Source organism: Arachis hypogaea, chromosome 4 (genome assembly GCF_003086295.3).
Source record: "Arachis hypogaea cultivar Tifrunner chromosome 4, arahy.Tifrunner.gnm2.J5K5, whole genome shotgun sequence".
Taxonomy (NCBI): Eukaryota; Viridiplantae; Streptophyta; class Magnoliopsida; order Fabales; family Fabaceae; genus Arachis; species Arachis hypogaea.
In genome coordinates this window covers 127,196,707-127,216,954 of record NC_092039.1, presented here as the reverse complement: position 1 = coordinate 127,216,954, position 20,248 = coordinate 127,196,707, and the positions used below count along the sequence as shown (strand labels likewise).

Sequence of the window (20,248 nt, the reverse complement as noted above, 5' to 3'; positions counted from 1 at the left end):
TTTTCTTCTCTGAAAAAAAAAACAGCAGTAATCTGCAAGACTACTAGTACTCAGCAAACAACCCATTTTTTATGATTTTGTCTAACTAAATCAATCTTTAATAAATAGAAATTAATATACAACTTTCGTCTCTTTCATGATTAAAAATAATAATTAAATCTTACTATGCACAACACACTTTTTTCAAGTTTGTCCCTTTGTGGTAGTTCACTATTTCATTTGTTATTTGCAGCATTAAGATAATTTTTCCCTTTTAATAGTCATGTTTGCCATTTCATTGTATCATAAAAGGTATTTCCATTTTAAAAAAAAAAATTTACCATAGTTTCTTTTTTTCTCCTTTACATTTTAAATCTCTTAGAATACCATGACTACTTGACTAGCTATTAAGGAGTGTGATATCATCCAATCTCTTTGTTTGAATCTAGAAATTCCTGATTCAGGGATATATGAAGTAAAGCATCATGAGAGAAAGCATGAACATTTTTCTTTAAATCTAATAAATGTGAATAAGCAAGAATTTTCTATATGCAGAACATAAATGTCCAAATTGAAGGTGTAAAAGCACTGTACAATAAGCTGAACTAGGATCATGGACTTGGCAAAGTGGCAACCTCCTGCAACCAACAAGCAACAAAGTTTATTATTGGTGGTGCAAATATCATTTCTCTAAATCGAAAACAAAAACTCTCAATCTCATTATTTTGAAATGACATGATTGTCTGCAAACTTATTATTCCCTCCCTGAACATAAGTATTAACAATAGTTACATGAAGTTGTTATTCTTGAAACTATCCATCAACACAAAATACATTTGAATTACCATTTCATGCAAACGTTCATTAGTATTTTTCATGCAAAAAATTAAACCAGCAATGCTAAAGCTTTGTCTTTTCTATTGAGATTCAATAAGAATTTCAAAATCCACACTTGCAACTAAGTTTAGAATAGTTAAGTTAGTTCTAAACATGTTATAAACAACACAGAAGATTTAAAAAAACAACTATTACCATGATATAAAAAATCAAGATTAATTGATTAAGGAAAAATATTTTGAACTAGTAATGGAGATTGTAGGATGCCTATCAATACCTCACTTGATATCTTGTCCCAAGGGAAGATCAAAATCAGAGAATGAAAGTGACGTAGGTAATCACAGCTGCATACGCAGTAAAGGTTATGCAAGTTATTGGAGACGAGGGCTCTGCTACTATCCTTTCGCTACAATGAACTCAGCAAAGAGTGGAACTCTCGTGGTTCTTCATTCTGTCTAACAACCTATTCACAAAAGGAATTTAACAATCAACATGTTATTAAAAAGGAGTTATAGTTATAGCAAGGTGTGACAAAAGTCAAACTTGATAAAAGAGAGATAAAGGCATACCTTGACAATAGTATTCTTCGGCAAACTTAACCGTGTAAGAACATCACAACCAATTCGATTCCAGTCAAATTCTCCTACAAAATCTGACTTCATACCTCTGATTAACTGAACCCGTGAAGCATCGCAACTGAAAGACCTCCCTATCCAAAAATATAAAATGTTTCCCTCATTGACATCAAAAGTTGGAGAGAACACAACAAAAGCAGCTTTAGATTCCAGATGACTTGCACCAAAAGTCTCGATCTTTTCTAAATTGGGCCAGCGGTATACTAGAGTTTGGGATATCTTGCACTGCAATGAGCCATCCCCATTATGAAGTGAATCTGATGATGTAGGCTTCAAGTATCCACTTGAGGAACCATATATTGACAACTCACTAGACTTTCTAACGGGCAAAGAATCCTTGTAGTCCACATTAATTGAATTAGCGCCTGTGTCCTCGACACGATTGTTAGTTCCACAAGAATTATATGTACTATCTGATGGTTGCGAACAGCTTAAGTTGCCATTCTCAAGAACCCCATCCTGTCGATTAGCATGCAAAGGCAATGGTTTATCTGTTACCTCTGTTTTATCATTCATTAGAGGCAACTGCAAAGACTTTGACAAACTACCCCTGCGTTCGGCCAAGGAAGATGATGGTTTTTTCAAAGGCAACGGGGCTGGGTGAGAATGAGGATGTGACAACTTGAAATCACAGATATCGGCACTATTAGATACTGGTTGGGAAGTAGAACTTTGCAACAGGGTCAAATTAGAAAACTTGGACAAAGATGAAGACACTGGATTGGCAGTCAAAACTGCAGAGTTATCTGGGGAAACCTCTGACAAGAACTTCAAATGAGAATTGGAATCAGAAGAAACAGAATCTGGAGAGATATACGAGGGCGAAGATGATGATATAGATGATGAGGATGGAGATGAAGTTTTTGTTGAATGAATACACAACATGGAATCGGAATAAACCCTTGGGAGGGATGACTTAGGGGCTGTGACAATCTCCTTCATATGAGAAGAGGAAACTTTACGCCTTAAGGCACTCCAACTACTCTCTCTTGCAGGAAGATGGGTTTCATGTTCATCCTCTGATGATGGAAATGGTGGCACAAAACCTCCAACAATAGCTTTTTGGAAAACTTCATAATCAACATCATAGGAGCCCACTTTCCTCTCACCCGGCCGAACCTTAGCACTTGATTTGAAACTTTCTACTTTACTGTAAGATTTATCCATCAAAGGCAAGAACCTTGAGAAAACTTCCCAGAAGTCAGCAGGTTCATGAGCTTCCCTAATCACTTTAACGGGTCCTTCCGCTTTCTCATAGCGAATAATCTGACCAACAGCACCTCTGGCATCCCTTTCCATGATGGGATCACACTTCATACCAATCCAAACAAATATTGCAGTGGGAATATGTACAAAAAAAGCTCCCCTGGAGTCCAATGCGGAAGGCGAAGGATCCGTTAACATTTTGGGGACGAGATGCAAAGGATCATAAGGCGAGTGTGGAGCCATCCTATACATCCTAAGCAAAGAGGTAGGGCTAAGAGGAACTGCATGCACCCTCTTCTGGCACTGCAACAACTGGCAAGCAAAACCCATATTCGGATCGGCAATACCCCTTGCAGCCTTCACCAACTGAAAAGCATCATCAAAGCTCTGTCCTTCCCTCCACATGAGGTATGCAATCACCAACGAAGTAGACCTAGACACACCTTGACAACAGTGCACAAACACCCTACCACCTTGTTCCCTAACATCCTCAAAGTAATCAAACACATCATACAAGATACTAGTTATATCCTCCGAAGGACTATCCTGAAGCCACAATGTTCTATACACAAAATCAGCCTTAAAATACTCGGGGCACACAAAACCAACACAGTTCAAGATATGAGTGATCCCATTCTGTTTCAATATATCCCTATTCTTAGCAACAGCATCACCACCAAGGTAAACATGTTCAGCAACCTTTGAACACTCCTTATCAAAAAATGCAATTCTATCCCTCTTCAAGAGTCCACTAACACCATTATTGTTACAACTATTATTATTACCACTACTATTACTGCCATTATTGCAATTCCTATCATTGTTCATCTGAATTGAGGAGAGATCAAGTTTCAACCTTTCACCAGGGTTACCTCTCATGCCGCCACCAGGGGTCAACGGCGGCTGCGGGGGCAACCACTCCCCAATGTCATCAGAGCTCGCCTGCGGCCACTCATCGAGGCTCCGCCGGGCTATCGAAAGCGGCTGGAGGGGCGGCAGGCTCGACCGGGACTTGGAACTCTGCTGCGATCGCGGCGTAAGTGGCGGCGGACAGAACTTGCGATTCTGGCCGGTGACAGTGTCTCCGCCGCAGGAATTTGGATCCGCCTCACCGGATGGGTTATTGCTGGAAGCGGTGCCGGTGCGAGAGGAGGACCACGACGCCGACCTCCAAAACACTCTCCGGTCACCAGCATCGTCGTTTCCCACCATGAGAGAAGAAAAAAGGGATTTTTGTGAAAACCTTAGTAAGATATGTCGGGGGAAGAACCCTAGCAGTTAGATTTTCAGGTTTTTTTTTCTGCTATGGATAAAAGTTAGGGATTAAGCGATATTTAAGGAATCGGAGCCAATTAGGGTTCTGCATTTGAAAATAGGGGAGAAAAACAGAACCCCAGTTAGGGTTCGGGAAATTAGGTTACAAGGAGAAAATTGATCAATGGAAACCGAGTCAGAAATCTTCAACTGAAAATTTTGTTGAAGGGTATTTGGTAAAGGGAAGGAACCGTCCCATGGGTACGATAAAGATGAGATTTTTCTTTTCTTATTCCATTTTTTTCTATCTTTTGTTGATGTAGATAAGAATGAAAGGATTAGGGATTTGAGCGAAGAACATAACAAAAGGGAATTTTGGAATTTGGACTGAAATTTAGAGAAGGGTGTTACTCTTAGTTGAGAGAAGGGAAAATGGGGAAAGTGGTGTGTTTATAAGAGAAATAGAGGAGGGAAGAGAATGATGAGTGAAATAGTGTATTTTGTATATTGAGTGGGACTTTGAAGAACTTTAAAATGAAATTTAAAAAAAAAAATTATATTTCTTAACTACTAAATTCTGATTTTAAATAAAAATAAGATGGTGAGGTACAGTCGACTTTACGTAAAGTTGATAGTAAAGAGTTGTTAGATAAAAAATTAGTCAAATTAGTCAAACCATCTAACGGCTCTCAACTATCAACTCTACGTGAAGTCGACTGCACCTAAGTTTCTACCTAAAAATAATATTACGTATTTAGATTTTTTTATCAATTTAGTCCAACTAAATTAAATAATAAAATTTAAAATAATATTAGTCATAATTAATTTTTATGATGTTAAACAAATTTAATTAATTAACAAAAAGACTTAAACATATAGTATTATTTTTTAATTAAATTTTATCTATAAAATTAGAGTTTTATATATATATGACTTGTACTATTTCTCACTTAGGAAAAAGAAAAGGTCATTAATATTTAAAACCCAAGTCTTCTGCAAATTCTTAAACATCATTGAAACACAATTGTCTTAAGTAAAGATGTGATTGTGGTATATTGTGAAAATTTGACCATCTAAAAAGTTGAGAGATAGTGATGATGAAAATGATTTGTCTTGCAATGTAAATTCAAACCCTAATAATACAAACCCATATGATGAAAAACCTTCACTTTCATATGAAACAATCAATTTATTCCTTGGTTTTGTTTGCAAAACATCATTCGTAGAGGTTATTTTCAAGGTTCAAGGAAAGTTATATTTATATTTTGTAGAGATAAAATTTATGCATATATAGTTAGAAATTTAATTTATTTTATGCATTTATTTAGTGAACTTTTGTGAACTAATATTACTAATATCTTTTCAAAAAAATTTACTAATTCCAACATTTGATTATAAAAATTAGCACCATTTGTTGGCGTATTTTTTTTTTTACATAATTTTAATAAATACTTCGTAGTTTAATTTATATTCTATATGGATAAGCGATTCATAGTTTATTTTTGGTATTTATATAACACAATTGTTATACATTATTGGTAAATCATAAAAATTATTTGAATCCAAGACCAAAAATTGCAACATTTCTTCATTGACCTTTATTATTATTTTTTTCCTTGTCTCTTTTCTTAACATGAGTGCATGAGGGTTGATTTTACCCATGCGCTTCTCCTTTGACACAAACAAAATAATTTTGCAGGCAAATCATTAAAATAAATTAAGGGGATCAAAAAATTACACGAATAAGTCAAATAAAAATTTTTTTCATGAATCAACTAGTTCACATTTTTATATAGTTCGAATCAACCTAATTCGAATTCTATACATGTAGATGAAATTCGAATTAGGGTAATTCAAACTATATAGAAATGTGAACGAATTGATTCATGAACCAATTTTTAATTTGACTTATTCATGTAATTATTTGATCCTCTTGACTTATTTTAGTGATTTACCTTAATTTTGCAGAACCATAAAAAAATGGATCTAATATATATTATTAAAAAAATTTCAAGTATACTAATATATCGATATTTTAATAATTTTTAACTATTAATTTTAATTATATATACTATATATATTATATATATTTTTTATAATTAAGATTAATTATTAAAAATTATTAAAATATCAGTCCATTGATACACTTGAAAATTTTCTTATGTTATTAGGTACTTTCCTAAACTATTATTTTAAGAGTCTCCTAGAATAGTAGAATCTCATATTAGTATCAAACTAATATAGAATGTTTAAATATATAATAAACAAAAGAGTTTGGTAGTGATATGATATGTGTAGCTCTTTGCCACAATGGCATGGAAATGTTAATGACACGATACTATGGATTAGATCATCAACATGTGTATTATGACATACTATATATAGATACATATATTTTAATACAAAGTTGTGGGTTCACAATCTTTAGATGCACTAATGAGGGTTACATTCATGCCTTGTCATATAATTTTCTAGTATATGATTATATTATTCTTTCTATTATTCTTGTCTTTTTTTTCTTAATGTTACTTTATAATATAAAAATTTAATAATAACTCTACTTGAGTAAATCAAAAGGACTAGCAAAGTTGATAGCTATTTGCTCTAAATTGTAGTAAAAAATACAAATTTGCTAATTTTTTATAATAAAAAATATAAATATAGATTTCGGTGAATCGATGTAATTTTTAAGAGGTAGATCTCGATAAGTTTTAAGAGACAGATCTCGATGAGTCAGTGCAGTTTTTAAGAAGTAAAACTCAGTGAGTTAATATAGTTGTTAAGAGAGATTTTAGTGAGTCGACATAACTTTTAAAAAGCAGCCAAAACTGTCATCTGATTCATGCCTCAACTATTGTGTTAAGAGGCAGATCTCTGTGAGTTTTAAGAGACAGATCTCGAAGAGTCAGTGCAGCTTTTAGAAAGCATATCTCGGTGAGTCAATACAGCTGTTAAGAGACAGATTTCAGTGGGTCAGTGTAGCTTTTAAGAAGCAGCCAAATCCGTCATTTGATTCATGACTCAGCTGTTGTATTAAGAAGCAAATATTGGTGAGTTTTAATAGGTAGATCTCAGTGAATCAGTGTAGTTTTTAAAAGACTGATCTCAGTAAGTCAATGTAGCCTTTAAAAAACGAATCTCGATGAGTCAATATAGTTGTTAAGAGACAGATTTCAGTTAGTCGGTGCAGCTTTCAAGAAACAGCCAAATCTACCATCTGATTCATGTCTTAACTGTTGTGTTAAGAGGAAGATATCATTGAGTTTTAAGAGACAGATTTCAGTGAGTCGCTGTAACTTTTAAGAGACTGATGTCGGTAAATTAATGTAACATTTAAGAAGCGAATCTCGATGAATCAATATACCTGTTAAAAGATAAATTTTTGTGAGTCCGTACAACTTTTAAGAAGCAGCTAAATCTGTCATCTGATTCATACATCAATTATTATGTTATGTTTCAGTAATCTAAAATATTTTATTCATCTAAATATATGCACCTCCATATAAATATAATTAAATAAAAAAATATTCAACTCTAATTGTATTTCGTCAAATTTAAGATAATCTAATATAAATTATTTTAAAATATACAATGTATATATAAGGTAGAACGTCCATAAAAAAACATGTCATCTATCATAATTTTAATACCTCTTATCTAACTACTAATTTTATCATCAAAATCTCTTTCAGATATTACTTTCCTTCAACTCAAAAATTGTAAATAATTAGAAGTTTCTATCCCCTAAAGATTTTCGTTAATCCAGATAGTTATTGAACAATTTGTACGTGTCAATTAGCAAGTATATATAAACTAATATCATGAAAATATATATAATATAACAATCTACATAATTGGAGGAATCAATATTCCTTTATGACAATCTATGACATGGGCATGCAGAGTTTTATTATCTATAAAGAGGTAGTTATTTAATTTCATTGGTATTGTTGTTGCAACATAATTAAGCAGCATCAACTACTCGTGAATATGAGGGAGGACCAGCAGTGAATCTAGACATTATGAAAAAGAGACAAGTGTTCCCACTCAATTGCCTTGTTCTTCAGGTTCAGGGCAATGACTAAATTAAATCCAAGATTATTTCACTTCTCACTATTTTGCTGCATCACAGGTAGCATGTGTTATCCCATATCATTCATTACTCTTTTTATAATAATATTTATGTGACAAATACCTTGTTTCTTTAATAAAAAAATATGAAAACTCAGGTGCAGTCGACTTCACGTAAAGTTTATAATTGAGAGTCGTTAGATGATTTAACTGATTTGACTAAATTTTCATCTAATAGTTCTCAATTATCAACTTCACAGAAGTCGACTGCACCTGAGTTTTCACCTAAAAAAAATAGTTCAAGTTGTACTTATATTGTAAGGGATTTTTTAGTCCAACATTTTAATCTCTAAAAGCAATTTTAAAGACAATCCCGCTACGTTATCAACAGTATTTCTACCAACTTCTGTCAATTCTGATTTATAACGGTATTTAATAAAAATGTCTTTATAGATGTGTCTAATAAAAATATTTTTTTTTATGACCGTGTCTAATGAAAGTGTCTTTATAGATGTATTTTCTAGATGTATTTTTTTATACATGTGTTTAAAATATAATAATTAATTATTGTTGGTAATAAGTTAGCAGATAGTATATTAGTACCCTATACTTTTCTTTTTAAAGATTATTTCTATTACAAATACAATTTTTTAATTAATTTTATTGTCAATAAATAATAATATTTGTCCATGTATAAAAATCAGTCACGTAACTGTTAATAAGTATATATAGACAAATTAATTTCTGTGTAATAACTAATAAGCAATACTGCATCAATTTGTAGTTATTTTTAACGCTGATATTTATATTTATTAATATGCTTTTTTAGATTTTTTTTTAGGAATTAAATTTAAAATTTTATTTTTCTTTTTTAAAGTTAGTTATTCTTTTATGAAATTAAAGTATTCAACTAAAAAAATTCTTAGAGACAAATTTAAAGTATTACTTGTGACACAACTGAAAATTTTGAAAGTAAAAAATTAAATGAAAAATTAATTATTTTATTTATTCAATAATTGCCATAATTAAATAATTAAAAATATTTAATAATAGGAAATAATCAAATTTTGTTTTATTTAATATTTATTAATTATTATTAAAATTAATAAATATTAAATAAAACAAATTTAAAATTTTTTTATATTTTTTATATTATCTTTAAATAGTGTACATATTTAGGGTTAGATTTGAGCCAAAACCAAAACATAGGGTGATGAAATTAAATATGGGTCAGAAGCTGAGGTGGCTTAACAGTTTGGCATATCAACCTAGCTCCATTGATATCAATAATTTCTCTTTGTTACTGTTGGTGACATAAAAGGTGACCTGAAATTCAAAACTACTACTATTTGTTTAGTTGAACTCCTATGATGGTTGTTAATTTCTGGTCTCCGGAATTGTAATAATGTTGATAACCAAATTTCTTAGTTTTATAAAGAAGTATTATTGAAACTTGAGTGTTAAAACGGAAGATCCATATAAAATCAGTGGATTTAGAAATTTTATAAGAGGGGTTAAATTAAATATAAAATAAATTAAAATATGACATAACAAAAAATTAATAAAATATAATTTATAGTATATAAATCAAAATTAATAATTATATTATATAACAATTAACATTCAACTATTTACTTTAAGATTTTGGTATTTTTGAATTTATTCTTGATATTTCGTATAACTAAAATTATTAATTTATCATCTGAAATAAATTTTAAAACATTCTCTTTTTCAACATATACAATCATATAATCTGTTAAAAGTTCGTCTTTCATCTTGTTTTAAAGTATTATTTTTATAATTTTTATTGTTTAAAAAATTTATTCAATTATTACTGTTGTCATAGAAAGAGTCAAAATAAAATTTTTTTATAATTGTTACTTTTTAGATTAATCCAAACCTATATTTTTTAATAATTTTTTAATTATTTATATATTTATACGCTTTTATTATTTTCTAAACCTATTTATTAATTACTACTGATATATTATAATACACATGATAATTTATACATATTAAGTTACTAATATGTAAATTTTTTTAGTGTGTAATATACAAAAATATATTTAATTTATAATAATAAATTAATAATAAACTAATTGTAATAATTTTAAAAAAAATTGGAAAGACCATGGCCACCTTAGATCTCTTGTAAATCTCTCACTCTATAAAATAATATTTGGATTTGGATATTCAAAAAATATTTTTTAATTTCTTAAGATATGGACTTTCTCATATAAGTATGATATTGATTCCTCAAGCTAATTAACTATATTAAGAAATAATTAACAATGATAAAGATGGTTTAATGAAGAAATAAGTGCCATTTTTAAAAACAAGTAGTGATGTGTCCAAGTATAATAATTAAAATGTACTATAAGATAATATGTCAAACATTTTAAAATAATTTATTAACATTATAGAATTGAATGATAGCTTTTTGAAAAAAATGACTGAAGTTGTGGAAATTGTTGGTGGAGTTTCTAGATGTTCATAATTTGATTACTTGTTTGCAATTTTGAGACTATAGTCATATGTGTGGACCGTTGCATGACCTTAACGTAATAAATAGTAAGAAAATTTTGAGAGAGAGTTTTGGATAACACCTTAATGGCTAAGAATTAAGATAGTATTGACAATTGGTCAATGTTAATCCCTTTAAGGTTCAGTCTCTGTCATTTTCCATGTGAACTGTTATTGTCTTGTTGTGATTATTGTTTGGGAATGCAAGACTTTTTGAGCTACGTTTGTTTGTGTAACATAATGCATTGGGTCCCTATATATTCAAAATAAAGTTTAATTAGGATTTTTTATTTTAATATGGAAGAGCGGAGAGAGTTTTACGTTAATGTTACAAAAAATAGAGTTTTACAGTGTTATGGGGGCGCTGTTCTGTGCAAGCACAATACGCAGAACACGTATTGTACTGACAATACGCAGAGTGTGTATTTACAATACGCAGTCTATGTATTGTCTTTATAAATTAAAAAAAAATTAATCTGACAATTCGCACTCTGCGAATTCTATAGCCCCAGAATTTTGTAAAACATCATAACTTCCAATATTAAAGGATTACACCCATTTTTTATCCAATATAAAAAAAAATTAACCGTTTAATTATTCTTGATATTTTTATAATTTTATCAAATTTTTAATTATGTTTCTATATTTTTTTTTAATTAAGTCCTTACTCTTTAGACGTTATATAAAATTACAATGATAGACTTGCATCAAGTAGTTAAATGTTACAGAAAATTGTTACCAACATTAGTAGAAAAAAGGAGATGAAGATTACAACAATATATATGCTGTTATTTTACTGTTTTTTGGTTAAAAGGGACTAAATTGAAAAAAAAATTAACATCTAAAAATTCAATTGAAAAAAAAAATATAGAGATTTAATTGAAAATTTGGTAAAACTATAGAGACCTTTAGAATAATTAAACCTATTAAAAATAAGGTTTAGTTATTCTCTTTGTCCTTATAACTTCATCAATTTTTTAATTATTTTTATATATTTTTTTTAATTACGTTCTTATACTATATCAGATTTTATAAGTAAGTCTTTTTTTTGGTGACTTATAAGTAAGTCTTTATTATAATAAAAATATTGATATTAACAGAATATTTTGTTATTATACTATATCAGATTTTATAAGTAAGTCTTTTTTTTGGTGACTTATAAGTAAGTCTTTATTATAATAAAAATATTGATATTAACAGAATATTTTGTTAAACTATATAGAATATTCAAACAAGGGTTAGGTATATTCGTTTTGTTTAACGAAATATTCCATTAATTCCATCATTTTTGTTACGACAAAGACTTAATTACAAAATCTGATATGATATAAAAACTCAATCGAAAAGAAAAAAAAAAGTATAAGAACCTAATTGAAAATTCAACAAAACTATAAGCATAGTGTAGTAAATAAACCTAAAAATAATTTGTACCCTAATTGGAGTAATGATAACTGTACTTGCAATTATATACACCAGTTCAATTTACATCCTCATTACCGAAAAAAATTATGAAAAAATAACAAAAACAGGATTTTGTAATGAAAGTACTTTCATGTAGTATGAAATTTTGCTTTGCTTTTTGTGCAGATTAATGTCTGTTTATTTGTATATAGTATTGTGAAAATTACTTTCATACCATCAAGTATCTTTCTTATATCATAAACTCAACTTTCATGATTCACCAATAACTAAACTTATTTCACCTTTTCTTTCTATGCAGAACCATTTTCTGGTGACTTGGATGAACATCCTTAAATGGTGTGAATTGCAACTAGCAATTTCTTTTCAAATTTATAAACACATAAATTACTTGGATAATCATAATTAGATACTATAGTTTATCACAATGGACATAAACATAGTATAAAGAACTTTCAAACAACACACATAATAAAAAGAAGTTTGCTTTTATAAACAGATGGTAAAAGAAGTGGATACTATTTTGTTAAAATTCATCAACTTCTTTCATTTATGATGTCACTGTTGCTAAGCTCACTAGGGTGCCCTGACATACACAACAAACATGGCTGCCAAGGCTTTGATGTTTGATAGTTTTAAGACTCATTATTGACTGTAGCACGAGCCTGCGCCGTCTGGAGCCTGTCTAGCATAAAAGTGTCTGACAGGAGCGGCGGCAACCCCACGTCTATTCAACAGGCATCTGAAGTTTAGCAGCCGCGGCAAGGTGGTTGAGGTAATATTTGCTTTAGGAGTTGACTCTCTTGGACTCCACAAGCGTTCTGTGCCAATCAAGTAGCACTTAATATGATTGCGAACACAATATCAAAATTAAACTCTATATATATCATGGTAGAAACTCATGTGCAGTTGTTTTCATGTGATGTTACTAGTTAAATATCGTTAGATGATTTCACATGTTTGACTAAATTATTATCTAACATGAACACAACTGCACGTGAGTGTTTACCATATATAATTGAAGAGATACTTCGACAAAAGAAAAATGAATGATGCAAGAATGGCGAATGACAGAACGTCGAACAACTTGGCATCAGTAAAATGTGCATACCTGCAGCTGCAGCCGCTCGAGGCCATATTGTTTGCTGAATATCGGATGTATCAGCCGTCTCACCCCACATGCATACTTCTCCACCGATTACAAGCTTTTGCTGGGAGGCGTCGTATATTCCTTCTAGCGGCTCGGCCTTATAGACCTCGTCCCAAGGCACATCTAGATGGTCAAGATACCAGACTCCTTGGTTACTGAAAATGCACCTGAAACCTTTCGCAACAGCCTTCGGACAAACGCCGGGACCCAACCTACAGTTTTGAGAAACACATTTGAGTTTTGTAACATAATAAGAGTACTTACTTACACTGATGGAAACTCACCAGTTATGCACTATAGTTTGTGGATTGAGCTTAGATGGAAATGCATTGAAGGTTTCTTCCCTGAAGAGTTATCACAATAAGAGTCAAATCTATGAACACATGTAAGATTTAAGAGCGTGACATCGTAAATACATAAAAGCATTATGTATATATAGAGATTATACCAGTTCACTGGGGTCCAGTTTTTCGAAAGGGCTATTTCTTGCGCTTTCAGTACGAAATATTGATAGCCATCTTTTGTAGTCAAGTTGTTAGTCTGGAGCCTGCATTTCAGTTAATGGTCAAAACACTGAATAGGCATCAAGCATAAACATTGTGCAAAAAAATGAAGTGTCTAAAATGGGACAAGAGAAGCTGATAAACTAGATTGTCTGTTTGAAAATCGAAGCTCTGCACGGTGGAAAAAAGAAAAGAAAAGAAGAGAAAATATGACATGATCACTTTACCAGTCCTTTACATATGAGAAGTTCTACTTGAGATTCCAATAATTTATGTGCTCAAATGCTAACTGCTTTACATGAACAACAATTAAAGCATCATAAAATATAAAGAGGTTAGTACCATTGTTTTACATGAGGAGTTTTGCTCCAGCAATCTGTCGAAACAAAACATAGTTCTTACATCAGTTCGCAGCAGTTCACATTACTTCTTAATTACAGTAATCATTCAAAGTCTAAACTCTAAAGAACAGACTTTTTGATCAAGTGAAAACAGTCAAACTGACCTGTATTAACTTCGTCACCACCCAAGTGAAATAGCTCAAATGGGAAAATCTTTCTCAACTCTGAAAAATTATTATATACAAAATTAAGAAGTAACCAAAAAACTGAACAAATTATAACTAATTGAACTGTTTCAACTATACGGTAACAGCTAGTTTAAGAATGTCATCAAGCACTACTATGGAGGTACTACACATCAGAACAAACTAGTTTTCAATAGTATTGCCAAGGCCAACTATGAATCCACAAGAAGTCATCAATGATTTATATCAGAGAATACAATTATTAATGTAGCACACAAATCCAGAAAGAACAGAACAACTGTGAGGCTCCGGGTTTTAACAGAAGCTAACCTGTCAGAATACCGGAAAAGACATCAAAAGTGAAATTCTTTGAAACATCTAGTGGCTCCCTACAGGTAGGTGATGGCCAAAGATCCGGATATCCGACACCCCTAGACATTTAAAGAAAATAAAAAAGGAAAGACAGAAAGAATGAATGAAAATAAAACAAAGAAAACAAGTTAATTTTTATCGGATGCGCATTAAACTTGATGTTCATGAAGCCAGTAAAATGCTTAACATGTGGCTTTTGTCTTCTTGATTTCAAGGTAACAATCTGACCAAGCAAATATGGAAGGGGAAAAAAAACTTAGCAACTCCTCACTATGATAAACAAAATTGTGAATTCAATGTCAAACCATAGCACTTCTTCGAGGATACATTGAGCTAAATACCGACAATCAACATCTAATTTTCCGACGAAGGACTTACTGTAATTATATATTACATTTTTCAAACTAATCATCAACTTCTCTATGGTAAACTATGTCTTTCAAATCTTGAAGTAATTACAATGAGTTATAAAAGTATATGAAATTCATTGCTCTTACTGAGTAACAATAATAAAGCCAATTACTATCATACTATCAAGCTGCACTTAAGGTATCAGAAAATGTTTTTTTACCATGATTCTGCATGACCAGGGACATCCACTTCTGCCATCACATTTATGCCTGTGATAAATCATGCAAATATTCATCAAATAGATGATCATTATAGCTTAACAGGCACAACAGGGGGGAAAAATCATAGTCGACAAGCATAATTTGCGTGATAAATATATTAAATCAAACCTCACCTCTCATTTTGGCAAAACTTTTAGCAGCACATGGTGCAACATGGAATAAAAATAAGAGGAAAAAAAGTATTAGTCTTTGATAGATTAAGAAATTTGACTCAAAGATATGCCCTGAAAAGTAACAAGTTGGTAAAAGGAAAATATCCATGGATCAATTATCATTATTTTGGAACATAGAACATGTTACATTTATAGCCCTTCCCCATCTTCAGTTCTAAAACAATTTTTTTATTAAAAAAAAAAAAAGAATTTCATTAGATGAGGAGAAGGATAATACAAAATGTGGGGATAAGGGATTTCCTATACAAAAGCAAAACAAAACAAAAGGTTTATCACTTTATCTTGAAGCATAGCTTTCCAATCTTTCAATATGTCAGAGAGGGAAAGTCCCTGAACAGATCATGAGCTTTACACCAAATTGATGCTAGGCGTCTAACCCTATCCCATAAATCTTGCTTGTAAGAACATGTATCATTGAAGGTGTGTGCCTTATGCTCCAACCAAAAGAGTCCTAATAGTGGCAAAAACTGCCCAGTGCCACAAAACTTTTGCCTCTTTTCTACCCACCAAACCCAACAAACTATTGCCTCTTTTTTAAATTCAACTATGAGAGGATTCAAAATTGCTTGTGATGATAAAAGTTTGAGATATGTTTACAGTAGTTTAGTTGTGGTAGCAGCATTATTTACAATGGGACAGTGTGAAGCAAAAATGATTGTAGAGAACTTGGATAAGGTAATTCTTACTTGACAATTTCATATGCATCCTCTACTGTGTAGCGTTCCCATTTTGTGTATGAACCGTTCCACAAATTTGGATATGAAGGTACCTCAAGAGGAAATGACTCTTCATCTATGATGTGCCAATGCAGAACATTCTATGGGGTTGAATAAACATCAGCATTACATGAAACAAAAAGAGCAGGATAGGCTTGTTAGGTTGATACTTCTTCAGTTTCTAATTGTCACAAACAAAACGAAACTCGTGACACTGATCTTACAAATTTAGCATAGGACATAGAGTCAATGATCTGCTTAATTACAGTAATTGGTAAATAGTGTCTTGATGTATCTGCAAATTAAAGAAATTGAATAATCATCATGATATAAAATTGATAATTGCAGAGTTTTTCTCAGTGAAAACATTGCAGCTCACCCAACATAAGCCCGCGGTACGCAAATCTAGGCTGATCATGGATGACCCAAGGTGCTTTGTGTATTTGTACTGTCTTAGTTGTATAATCAAAAGAACACAATTGGCTGAATGTCTGGTGCATCATGCAAAGACAATAGATTATTTTCTTTAAGCAACTTACAATCTAAATGCAAACACATACTTCGGCAGTATTGAGATTGATATTCGATAATGTAAAGGTATAAGAAGGTAATGCACTTGTGCAAGGATAAAAACAGATTTCAGATTTACAATTCCTATGGAGAAAATGCATACCTACAATATCAAAGGTGGATCATGCATATAGATACATAATTTGAAGTTAAACAGTATATGTCACAATTAATCAGGAAATATTTGGTATCTATAACTCTTTTAATCAGATATGAAATAATAATGCTATCAAGGAAGTTTAGGACTTGAAAACAAGAACTTAAGTGTTCTATGTTTATCAATCTCTTTCTTCTCCTAGATTCTAGGCATGCTCCTCTATTTCAAGTCCCCTAGAATAAGATGAAAAGGCAAAGGGGAAAAAGTCTCAGCTGATTGAGTTGCATGCACTTGCAAATTCTATACATACCTCTATTCCGCGCAATGCACCATAAACAGTATTCGCCTACAACAAATTGAGTGTCAAAATAAGATTACTAGCAATCATCTAGAATGGCAGTATTGCTTTACATTATCATTACAAAGATGTCTTTGAAGATGATAGTTAAAATATTGACATGCATTATGTTGAAGCTGAACAGTTTAGTCAAATATATTAAATTATCTAACGATTCTCAACTATTATCTTAGTGAGTTATAAACACTTGGTTCATTTTTTTTTTTCAGTTTTAGAAAAAAGAAGCAATGTGTAAGCTACTATCAATTACCCTAAAACAAAAGCATACAGATAAATAATTAAATTGTTGTAATCACAATTCACAAAGCACCTCAATTGTGACTTCCCCAGCAATGGAATCCTCCTTGACTTTTGAAACCTGCAAGGTATAGCTTTCATCCACTCCAAGTTGAAGCTACAAAGAGAAAGAGAAAGTTGCCATCTTTTTCAAAACCCATAAAAGAAAACAATCAAAAGAGACCAAAAGTCTGAAACTTTAAGTAACAAACAACCTCATCATTGTCTGAATGGACAGTGATCTTCAATTGGGAAACATCATATTCAGATATGATACTTTCCACCAACACCCTCTTAAAACGAAGCCTTTCACCAACATTACCACTACCACTGTGCTCAAATATGATCTTTTTGTACCTCTCAAAAGCTTCTCCAACAATGTAAGAGGCACCAGCACCACCAGTTCCAGCTACAGAAAGTTTGAGTGAAGGGTCAACTGAAAGAACTTCATCACCTGAAGTGAATTCAGCTGGTAAAGGCCAAAGGTATGTGAGGGATTCATCAAAATGGGGTTGTTTGGTTCTGATTCCTCTCGAACCATCAAGTAAAAGTGATTGAGGAAGAACAACAAAGAGAGCACACAGAACGAAAAAGTAGCAGAACATGCGAAGCATGATGATGATGATGATTGAAAGTCCAAAGCTTGAAGAAGAGTTGAATTTATAAATATATAGAGAATTTTTCCCTCTTATATATTTGGATGATGTGAGTAACAAGGTTAATAGATTTGGAAGAAGGTGAAGACTGAAGACCGAAGAGTGAAGACTGAAGAGTGCTAGTGCTACAACGTTTACCAGCTTGGGGATCTAACTCTGGTGGAAATGTCTCTGAGTTTCCACCGGTGCAGAAAAGGTTTTAATGGCTGTAAATAAGCCACGTGGCGTGTTTAAAGGTGAAACAAAAACTAATTAGAATAAAATATATTTTTTGTCGTTAAAGTTTGACAAAAGTTTTAAAAATACCCCTAAATTTTATTTTGTTTCAGTTTTGTCCCAAAATTTTTCAATTTGCATCAAATATATCCATGACGACTAATTTTTCAAAAAATTTAAGACCAATTCAACAACAATTTCATAAGAACAACCCTCAACACAAGCAAATCAAGCATAATATTCATGCATTATTGTTAGATTGATCTTAAATTTTTTTAAAATTTAATCGTCGAAGGTATATCCTATACAAATCTAAAATTTTTTGGATAAAATTAAAATAAAATAAAATTTAAGGATATTTTTAAAATTTTTACCAAATTTTAAAGATAAAAAATATAATTTACCCAATTAATTATCTATTATAAAGGTTTTTTTATAAAAATAGAGTAATTATTCAATTTAATTTTTTAATTTTTTAATATTAAATATTTTAATATTTTAGGTTTTAGAAAATATAAATAGTCTTTAATTTTTATTTTTGTTAGACAATATAATTTTTTTTCAGTTTGATCCATTGAATTGAAATCATTATTTTAGAATTTTTAAATATTTTCAGAGATTATTTTGAGATTTTTTTAAAGTTTTTTAAAAATTCTTTTATACTTACTTTTCGAATCAAATTAAAAGAAAATGTGACGTCTAATAAATAAATATTAAGGATTGGTTTATGTATTTTAAAATTTGAAGACTAAAATATTTAATTTTAAAAATTTTAATGACTAGTTTGGTTACTCATAAAAATATTATATTATACATACTAAAAAACAGTTATTAAATTAGTTATATATATTGTTTTATATAATTTTAATATTACTTTTTATTTTAATATATATATTTTATATAAATAATTAGTTTAGCGACTAATTTATAAATATGATAACCTCGTGCAAGTGCATGCATAAAAGCTAGAATAAATAATTCTATTTGATGAAAGTAGGTAGGTAGATCAAGACAGAACAATTTCAATTATAGCTTAGGTCAAAATTTGTCTATTTATCTATTTAGTATGATATTTTAGTTTAATTTTGGCATAATTTTAGTGTCTATGATGTGATTAATTATCTATATAAAAAATTGTTTTAATTTAATAGTACATGTAGTAGTTTTGAATATACTGATAGAAACAATTTTAAAACTATTATCAATTTTAGCCATTATAGTTAATTCTCTAACTCAATCTTTGAATGTAATAGTCATTAAATAGAAAATTATATTCTTAATATATCAAAATTAATCTCCTCTATGGTGTAGTATGGACTATAGATATATACAATTTTTTAGTTGATACTTTTTGAAAATTTCTATATGACAATGTCTCATATAAAAAATTCCCATAAAATAAAATATTTTATTGTTGGGTTGGGCCTTCATTGTACAAAATTCCTATAAAGCCCACCATGACTGTATATGGATCCATATCAAAGTATCAAACCAAATAACAAATATATTTTTGGAAAAAAAGAACTTTTTAGAATTAATAATGTATGCTATGAAATATATAAATAATAGATCTAAAAATTGTTATTATTGTTTTTCTTAATAAAAAATAATTTGATCCATGAAGAGGGACTAAGGTCCTATCAATTTTTTATTTCTCCATCCCAGAATTTAAATGATGAAAGTTATTTTCAGTTTTCTTTTCAAAATAGATAAAATATAAAAACTCACAAATACGCAATTATTATAGATTTTAGATTTCCAGAAATATTATAAAAGTTATATGGATAAACACCAAGTCACCAACAAACTCATGACTCAGTATTATTGTTCATTATTATTTTTGTCTCTGTTTATTCTTTTGCGAACTTTCCTCGTCCATAAAGCAGGTTAGGGGGACCATTCTCTATTAATATGTGGCCGAATTCAAGGAAGTTGCATCATGCCCAACAAAATAAATGACTAAAATGAGTATTATATTGATATAGTTCGATTCTTTTTTAAAATAAAAATATTTATATTTTAATTTTAGGGTAAGGCACATAATTATATCAGTACAATAATAACAATTTTACATCAATG

General features: G+C 30.5%; 2 protein-coding genes across 2 annotated transcripts; both read right to left on the bottom strand.

Annotated features, from left to right (window-relative positions):
* Positions 1 to 465: 465 nt before the first annotated feature.
* On the bottom strand, positions 466 to 4,447 carry LOC112744847 (protein-tyrosine-phosphatase MKP1-like). The gene is made up of 3 exons (XM_072234096.1): positions 1,386 to 4,447; positions 1,094 to 1,279; positions 466 to 617 (listed from the first exon to the last, which is right to left on the bottom strand). Exons 1-2 carry the CDS (start codon positions 3,867 to 3,869, stop codon positions 1,223 to 1,225), a joined length of 2,541 nt encoding a protein of 846 aa, XP_072090197.1. The 5' UTR covers positions 3,870 to 4,447; the 3' UTR covers positions 466 to 617; positions 1,094 to 1,222.
* Positions 4,448 to 12,393: 7,946 nt separating this feature from the next.
* Positions 12,394 to 18,126, bottom strand: LOC112744846 (beta-hexosaminidase 1-like). Its single transcript, XM_072234095.1, has 15 exons — positions 17,513 to 18,126; positions 17,332 to 17,415; positions 16,974 to 17,009; positions 16,376 to 16,487; positions 16,221 to 16,291; positions 15,967 to 16,097; positions 15,221 to 15,237; positions 15,047 to 15,095; positions 14,434 to 14,534; positions 14,083 to 14,142; positions 13,920 to 13,953; positions 13,523 to 13,621; positions 13,359 to 13,418; positions 13,036 to 13,286; positions 12,394 to 12,745 (listed from the first exon to the last, which is right to left on the bottom strand). Exons 1-15 carry the CDS (start codon positions 17,909 to 17,911, stop codon positions 12,570 to 12,572), a joined length of 1,680 nt encoding a protein of 559 aa, XP_072090196.1. The 5' UTR covers positions 17,912 to 18,126; the 3' UTR covers positions 12,394 to 12,569.
* Between the last annotated feature and the right edge of the window lie 2,122 nt (positions 18,127 to 20,248).